We start from the raw sequence: 9,009 nt of genomic DNA, 5'->3' as shown, positions 1-9,009 counted from the left end.
AATTATGGTAAGTTTATTTTAAAGATGGAGTATGAGATAAAGACCATGCAACATATTACTCAAATGGTCATTGACTCCTTAAACTTACCAAAATCTAAAGGCATAGATTATGATAAGCTTAAACCTTTTACTTCAAATGTGCTATTGGTTGACAAAAGTAGTATACTAAAGTGATATTTGACAAAAATGTTCCACGTGTCCAGTACTCATGAAGTCCCTTCTATTTAAAGATTAAATCTATAAATTTAAGAAAATGCAACTATTTTGATCAAAATGGCTATTGATGTGATTTTCCCTCAACAAAATTGGGTGGTCATCGTGGACTCCTTCACTACCCTATGAGAAGAACATGGATACGGTTGGTTCCTTATCACATAAAACTATTCATTTCAACAAAATCAACCCCACTTATAATTCATATTATAAATGCATTACCCTCTTTCTTCTTCATATTCATCTCCATCTCCTATTTACTCCTTCAAAACCCATCAAATTAAACCAAGCACAACTTTAATCATGAATGGCACCCTACCTGATCACCACACCTGGCCACAACCAACCTTGTCATACAGCAAAGCTGTTCGAGACCTCCATGCAACCATACAGACCAACTGGGACTCGGTTAAGCATCTGCTTGCCAGACCGCGGCCGGAAGGGCACTATGGAGCCATGCTGTACATGACCCATTAGCCAAGCTGTTTGCGGGTGAAATGTATTTGAAAAACCTTTATGAGAAGATCAAGAAAGACCGGTTGAACAATGCTAAAGAGGTTTCTGGTGTGATTCTTGCAGTTAGAACTCTATGGTTCGATTCAAAGCTCGAGCTAGCGGTTAACTCTTTCGGTGGTGGAGCTCAAGTTGTTCTTCTTGGTGCAGGTTTGTCTAGTTGCATTTTAACTTATACTATTGTTACTTGTTTGCATGAAGAATATGAAATGTGCAGGAAAGAATACACGGGCATATAGGTTAGATTGCCTGAAAGAATGTGATGTTTACGAGATAGATTTTGCAGAGGTGATGCAAATGAAAGACACGTTACTTAAAACAGCAATGGAATCACTAGACGAGCCGAAAGTAATTGCGAAATCACTTAAAAGAATAGCAGCAGATATCCGAGATGAGGACTGGTTCAAGAAGCTTTTAGAATCCGGGTTCATACCTGAGAACTAAACCGTGTGGATTCTAGAAGGAATCATCTACTGTCTCCCTCATTCTCCAGCCATGAGAGTATTGAAAACAATAGCCGACGGTTGCAGGACCACGCACACGGTTTTGTTAGCTGATTTCATGAACAAACAATCAACCACACTTTCGGTTTCAAACTTCCAGTTTTACAGTGACTGGCCTGATCAGCTGCTTCCATCTCTAGGGTTCTTTGATGTCAAACTTTCACAAATTGGGGACCCGGATGCTGATTATGGTCTGTTACATGATCCACATAATCTGTTTAACAAGCTGCGCAGTTTGCCACGGTCCGTTCAAAACCACCCGGATGATGGAACCCCGTGCAGGCGGTTGTATCTGATGCAGGCTTCTGGTTCGCCCAGCTAAACTATCTCATACATGTAGATTTGATTGCATTCATGTGATATTTTAAGGAAGCAATTAATAAACACAAAGTTGCAGGTTTACATCAAGAAGTAAATAATTTAAATTTCAAGGCAATCTTTGATCCCCTGCTCAAAAATGTTTAGAGACGATATGGTGTCCATTAGTGCATCAGCCACCTTCTGTCTGTATAGCAAAGAGATGTATCATGAATATAATATTATTATTAGTATTACATGTTTGATTCAAAAGCAATTTTGGAAACTATTATTCATGTTTGATTCAACAAAAAAGTACCTATCAGATGCTAGCTGAGGGGCAGATCCATTTGCCACACTATTAAGAGAACTAAAAGACCTGCAATCAGCAAATGCAACAATGGTGTAAAACTGTAACTTTTATGAATCCAAATCTTAAGAAACATGAATAAACTCAAACTTTTGATGACTTGATTCACTTAATACATACACCGACTTTTTATTCAAAAAAGCCATATGTGTATGGCGTTTGCTACCTTGTGCCATGACGTGTTGACATATACCATATGTGATGAGTTAATCACTTAATCCATTAGTTAACAGGCACTTTATCTAGATAAATAGAAACAAGGCAGAAACGACCTAAACTTCAAACTAGCATAAGCTGGGCTAGAAATGGCATTACGAGGGCTATAACCAACGGACAGAATGTCTCAACGAGCAAGACTATTTGGCAAAATGCTATAAGCAGATGCCACGGATTGGCCCAGCTGTCATACCCAAATTCCTTCATTTAGAGTGCCAATTTCATCAAGAAGCGCTCTGGCCCTTCCCTGGCCTCTACGCAAATGCGAGAGCTAAGACAAGCACTAGGTACGCACTTTTAGAGTTCCGATTCACTCAAAATTTTCCCCTAAGAAATCTTCAAAATTTCCCTTTTTTATTCTAAAATGCATGAATCCTTGATTGTCCTAATTTATGCGTCCATCTATGGTTTTAATTTCAGTAATAATCATCAAAGTTTCTCGGGAATTCTATCTATGTGTTTTTTCTTGCTTCCGCTCTACGTCAATACCCGATCCCAGAAGCGTTAACAAACTACATAATCCTAAATTCCATCACCTGAAACCCCTAATCTTGACAGTTATTTAGCTAACAAACGGTTATCAAAACTGCAAAGTACCTTTCTAGATCAGTGAGCTTAGCTTCTGCCTGCAACTTTATCGGATCCTTATCTTCAAGCAACGAGGCTGCATTCTTCAAAACCAACTTAAATGTGCAAACCTGCAAGTTAAAAACTGAAATGATCCTGCAGTTCATTCTGCTAATTCAATAATTAATAGAAATAAAACCTCAACACCGGTATTCGACTGAAATGTAACGATAGAATTCCTCTCCTGTGGAATACAATCCCTTGCGGCCGATATAAGCAGCCGTTGAACCTCCTCCAAGTCCTTTTCCGGTGATATTGTTTCACCGCATGCTGCGAATCAAATCAAACACTTTCTGTTAGTCATGTAACCGAAATTTGTTAGTTAGTTATTCTGTTACAACTGATTAAGAGATATGCAGCTTGAAGAGTGTTGCGAGAGGCGTCAATTGGAGCTAATAAATACTTAGCCGCCTTCTTCTTTTGATCTCTAAGCCAATCCTTTGGTCCTGCTGAGAGACAATTAACATATTGGCATATTGTATAAACATATAACGATATAATCGAAAACATAGAATAATAATGGAAAACGTACAAATGCCGAGTGAGAATGCGGTGGCGACTGGAGGCTGGTGAAGGAGTGAGGTTAATGACGTTAGAATGACGGAGGCGGCGGCGGCTCTGCGGGTGGTAAGAAGGTGAGTGGAGTTTGAAAGTGGTGGTGGCTTGGGTGGGAATAAGGTGGTGGTGGTGGAGATAAGGGTGGAAATTGACGGTGGTGACATCTTTGCGGGTGGTGGTATAATATATCTGTTTATTATTAAATTTAATTTGAGAAACTAGATTGATAAGTTGTAATTAACCCCCCTGCACTATGAAACTTTACATATCGCCCATCAACTTTCTTCACGAATGACATTTATTTATTATAAAATTTTTCCTTCTTCGTTTTGTTTATCGGGCTATCGGCTATCTCCAAACAAAATTTGTTTATCCATGTTACCCCTCATTTCTTCTTTTAGATTCACTACTGATGAAGATAAATTACATATATTACATTATAATACATATAGGTAACCTTTCACCTCCCTATTTTCTCTCTCATGAGACGCTTGTATATTTAATGTTGGACTGAATGCTACCTTCAATTCCATTCATTGCTTTGTCATTACCACATTTGTTTCTTGAGTCATTGAATCTTTCATTTGAATGCAACAGATGAATACTTTAACCTTTCCATCTACCCGCTATTGAATCTCAGATCTGTTTCAATTGAAGCCTACTTTAAGACCTCATCTTCAATTCCCAAATCACATCTACGGATTCTAGGGTTTGCCTCCATTAGTTCAGTTTCTTATATAAAATGTTTTCCTTCGATGTATAAACGCATCGACCGAATTTCTATTGTATCCCGCCGCAATACGCGGGCTCTCCCACTAGTATGTTTAGAAAAATATATGACTACCAATTTATCACCATCTCTGCCCTCTAAACTAATGTTAAGACATCAACAAGAGCTATATGAACACAAACATTTACAAGGGCATGATGGAATTGTTTGTGAATATCTTTTGTTTCTAAGTCATTATGTTGTAATACGAAGATAATATATACACATTATGATACATGATATAAATAAACGGTAGATGATGACTGCCATCAAGTTATTCAAGAACCTAATTAATCTTTGACAACTAAGGTAACTAGGTATCGTATCCATGATAAACGTGTGGTTAGAATTACACGTTTTGCTTGATTTTAGAAAATTAAGGACATCAATTTGATAGATTGTGAATTAAACTAATATTAACCTAAATTGCAAGCAAATTAAAAAGATCCACCAAAAATACAAGATAAGAAACTAACAATTATTATAGTCTAACTTAGTTAACGATGTAAGAAAGTTACACATACATAACTTTGTTTGACAGTAATATATAATGAATAACTGACGTTGTAAAAGTATAATTATATCTTGTACAATTGAATTGATAGATTTAAATTACACAAAGTAATCATTATCAATTATCAGCATACTAATGCAAATACAAGAAGTGACCCTAGTTAATGTCTTTGGCAACCTAATACGCACGTTAAACATGTGAATTTACTCAACTTATTCGGTAGAATAAAAATTAAAGAACATATTCATGTCTACTAAAGATTCAATAGTTACATTTGCATTATCAAATCGTCAAATCGAGTTGTGATCACATAATAACTTGCTAATCATAACAAAGAAATCTGATAAAGAATCCAAGTTGCCAATATTCACTCCTTCTAAGTTATAACCCCTTAACATTTTTCATTGATTCAGCCCTGACCCAACAGCCCACTTATTCCTTGACTTTTTTCTTTACCAGAAAAAAATAAAAAATACTCCACATTATATATATATATATATTAATTCACAAGTTACGGTTTACTCACATATACATACTGTTCATAAAGGGGGTATGGGCGTAATTAATGTGGTAAATATGGGTTATGGGTGTAATTAATGTGGTAAATATTTATGCTCCGAACGATGCGGTTGAGAGAAGGGGGTTATGGGCGGAGCTTCTTCATCTGAAGCAGACGTTGGGCGGATTATGGGTTTTGGTTGGAGACTTTAATGAGGTGAAGTGTGTCAGAGCGTAGAAACTCTGAGTTTTCGGCGGTAAATGCGGCTGAGTTTAATGATTTCATTGATGAGGCGGAGTTGTCGGAGTATCAAATAGGGGGGGGGGGGGTTGTTCACCTACATCTCGGACAGAGGGGATATGAGCAAACTGGATCGTTTTCTGGAGTGTCAGGGGTTCTTGAATCTCTGGCCTACGGCCTCGCTTACTGCTTTGGTAAAAGGTACTTCGGATCACCGTCCGTTATTATTAGAGGGTGTTTGGGATTCCTTATTTTTATCTCCTTATAACTTATTGACTTTTGTAAGTTAAAAGAGTGTTTGGATAATGTGAATTTTTTAAGTTTTTAAAGAAGGAAAAAGGAGTTTTGATAAGTTAGGATATTGTAACTTATCAAAAACTCCTTAAGTCAAAAGGAAGTGTAAATAAGGAATCCCAAACATGGCCTTAGTGTCGGGGTGTGAAGACTTTGGCCACATTCCGTTCCAGTTCTTTAATTCGTGGCTAGATTTGCCGGGTTTTGTGGAATTTGTTGAGAGGAAAAGTAGAGTCTTTCGGTTCTCAGGCCCGGCTGACTTGGCATTGGCGACCAAGTTGCGGTGGTTAAAAGGGTGTATAAAAGGGTGGGTCGCTAGGAGTAAACCCCAAGCCGAAAGGAATTATGAGTTAAATAAAAAAGAGGTTTGCCGGTTACTCTCGATCTCGGAAGTACGAGACCTGTTACCAGGTGAAGAGGAGCATTTGTTGATGTGTAAATCTATGGTGGAGGATTTTGACCGGATAAAATTACAAGATTTGAAACAAAAATCACGGGTTCGGTGGGAGGTAGACGGGGATGATAATACGAAATTTTTTCATGGAATCCTCAACTCGAATCTAAGTAACAATCGTCTTCATGGGCTGTACTTAGGTGGGAATTGGGTCTCTGATCCGCCGGTAATTAAGGACGAGATATTTAATTTTTTTCGGTGAAATTTACCGAACAAATTCCGTCTAGGCTGGTCTTAATCTGCCTGGATTTTAACCAGCTTTCGGAAGCATAAGCTTCAAGTCTGATCAGGGTCTTCTCTTTATCTGAAATAAAGGATACAGTGTGGTGCTGGTGATAGGGCTCCGGGTCCGGACGGGTATAATTTTAAATTTTTAAAGAGGTGTTGGGGCATTTTTCAGTACGATTTCCTTCAAATTTTTGATGATTTTCACCGGGGTGCGCCGTTTAACTGGGGTTGTATGTCGTCTTTTATTGCTTTAATTACTAAGATAAAGGACCCAGTGGGTTAGCGGACTTTAGACCAATAAGTCTGATTGGCTGTATTAATAAAGTGGTGTCAAAAGTTCTTTTGGCTCGGTTAAAAGTGTATATTCACAACTTGATCTCGGAGGAACAGTCGGCGTTTTTGGCAAATCGTAGTATCCTCGATGGCCCGTTTATTCTTAATGAGCTTATTGCATGGTTATGTTAGTCAAGGTAGATATTGACAAGGCCTATGATGCGTTAAATTGGGGGGTACGTGGATTCTATAATGGGACAAATGGGGTTTCCTGACTTGTGGAGGAAGTGGGTGATGAATATTTTGAGCGCTTCAAGGGCTTCGGTCCTGGTCAATGGGTCGCCAACTCAGGAATTCCCATGCTCGTGTGGTATACGACAAGGAGATCCGCTATCTCCTTTTCTTTTCCTCATTGCCATGGAAGGCTTGACATTGATGATGAAAAAGGCATGTTCCATTGGGTTATATGAGGGTTTGGAAGGTGGTTATAACGACCCATCTTTATCTCAGTTATACGAATCCGTGAACGATTAAAGGCAGCAAGAGATCGACAAAAGAGCTATGCGGACGTACGCCGCAAGCCTCTAGAATTCAAAGAAGGCGACAAAGTGTTATTAAAAGTATCTCCTTGGAAAGGTATAGTAAGATTCGGGAAGAAAGAAAAACTGAGTCCACGATTTGTTGGACCATTCAAAATACTCGAACGAATAGGACCAGTTGCTTACTGCCTAGATTTACTCGATGAGATGAAAGGTATTCACGACGTGTTTCACATATCCAATCTATGCAAGTGTTTAGCGGACGAAACCCTTGCAATGCCATTAAAAGATGTCAAAATCAATGAAAAACTTAAGTTTGTAGAACAACCGATTCAAATAGAAGATAATATGATTAAGTTTCTCAAGCACAAGCGACTCAAACTCGTAAAAATCAAATGGGATTCAAGACGAGGACCCGAGTATACATGGAAACTTGAGTCAGAAATGAAAAAGAAGTATCCCTATCTATCCCAATAAATCTCGAGGACAAGATTATTCAAAAGGTGGGGAGGATGTAACACCGCGACTTTTACCCTCCTTAATTTTAAGCCTAAATGTACTAACTTAGAAAGTATAGGGATTGATTTGCAATTTCTGAAAATCTTGTCCCGTCGCGATACGCGACAGGGTAACATGTAACCCATCACGTAGCGCGATGGGGTTGCTGAGTCGGTGGACACGTGTTGAACACTGTGTCGACACGTGGCGCAAAATGACAGGCCACGTGTCACCACCGCATAAGGCGGTGTAAAAAGGCGGCGTCGAGATACGCGAAGGGCCACAAGGGACACATCGCGTACCGCGATGGGGTCCAAAAACGGCTATAAAAGGGGGGTGACGGGCTTGAGCTCATTTCATCCCAAACACACCTTCTTTTACACACACTTAACTTCGTAAGGCGTGCCCCTTTTTCCGTAACAAGCCGACGTGCTGTTTTCTCGTATTTCGTGCAAGAAACGAAGTTATAATCAAGTAGCAATCACTTAAGCGAGTAGATCAAGATTCTGCCTTTTTCTTATTATCAATCTAAGCATCAGAATTAAGGTAGGAGTTATGTTTAAGTTATTTGAATTATAGCTTAGACTATCAATCGAGGCTATGGCCTTTAACCTTGATCGTATTTTATAAATCATTCACAATCATGTTTTCATAAACGTTACTTCATAAAGAAGTAATGTCAAATAAAAAGATATATTTTGACGGGCATGTAGTAACTGGAAGGGGGATATCACTAGTAGTAAGTTTCTTGCCTAAGGAAAAGTAATTCGCATAAATCCCAATCAACCGAGGAACTCGTTTACTTACCTGGAGAAACTTACCAACGTGTTAGAACCTATTAGGCCAAAGCATGCTATATCAAACGTCACATAAAACCAAGTGTTTTGAATCACAGTCAAGGATAAACGATTTCAAGGTTAAGCTTACAATCATAGCTTAATCATCATTCAAAACATTCATACGAACCTATTGTGTATAGGTTAAGTATCATTCATAATCAACCAATCAGTCAAGGTTTTCCAACACCGACAGTACAGGTGAATATGTTAACCTTTTCAATCAGTCAAAACTTGTTTATACTCAATAAGACGAACGAGTGTTTGTCTTAACGAGACAATCAATATCTACATGAGATAATGAAATCTCTAAAAACGTTATAATACAAAGTAGAGAATAATATCAACTCAGACCGAATACGCATGTGTATGGATCCAAACATAACTGTTAAAGCTCAATCAATCAATCAAAGGCAATGAAGCCGCGAGCTTAAACGGTCATGAACAGTTCTCAGTTCAGGGCCGTTTGGCTCGGGGAATACCGTTGTGTGTGTAAGGCAGTGGTACATATACCGGAAGTAGAAATGCTTCCGCTGAGATTGTCAAGAAAACTACATTTGTATTGTAA

The 9,009-nt window shown here is 38.5% G+C and overlaps 1 protein-coding gene and 1 pseudogene across 1 annotated transcript; one reads left to right on the top strand and one right to left on the bottom strand.

Annotated features, from left to right (window-relative positions):
* The first annotated feature begins 320 nt into the window (after positions 1 to 320).
* Positions 321 to 1,569, top strand: LOC143531997 (uncharacterized; annotated as a pseudogene).
* A 17-nt stretch (positions 1,570 to 1,586) lies between these two features.
* LOC143532022 (uncharacterized) lies at positions 1,587 to 3,488 on the bottom strand. Its single transcript, XM_077027179.1, has 6 exons — positions 3,272 to 3,488; positions 3,078 to 3,188; positions 2,879 to 3,009; positions 2,710 to 2,810; positions 1,846 to 1,905; positions 1,587 to 1,734 (listed from the first exon to the last, which is right to left on the bottom strand). Exons 1-6 carry the CDS (start codon positions 3,459 to 3,461, stop codon positions 1,650 to 1,652), a joined length of 678 nt encoding a protein of 225 aa, XP_076883294.1. The 5' UTR covers positions 3,462 to 3,488; the 3' UTR covers positions 1,587 to 1,649.
* Positions 3,489 to 9,009: the final 5,521 nt, after the last annotated feature.

The sequence above is a fragment of the Bidens hawaiensis genome, unplaced genomic scaffold, assembly GCF_021521415.1.
Source record: "Bidens hawaiensis isolate Kalapana, Puna unplaced genomic scaffold, B.hawaiensis_p1.1 tig00009327_1, whole genome shotgun sequence".
NCBI lineage: Eukaryota > Viridiplantae > Streptophyta > Magnoliopsida > Asterales > Asteraceae > Bidens > Bidens hawaiensis.
This window is presented reverse-complemented; position numbering and strand designations above follow the sequence as displayed.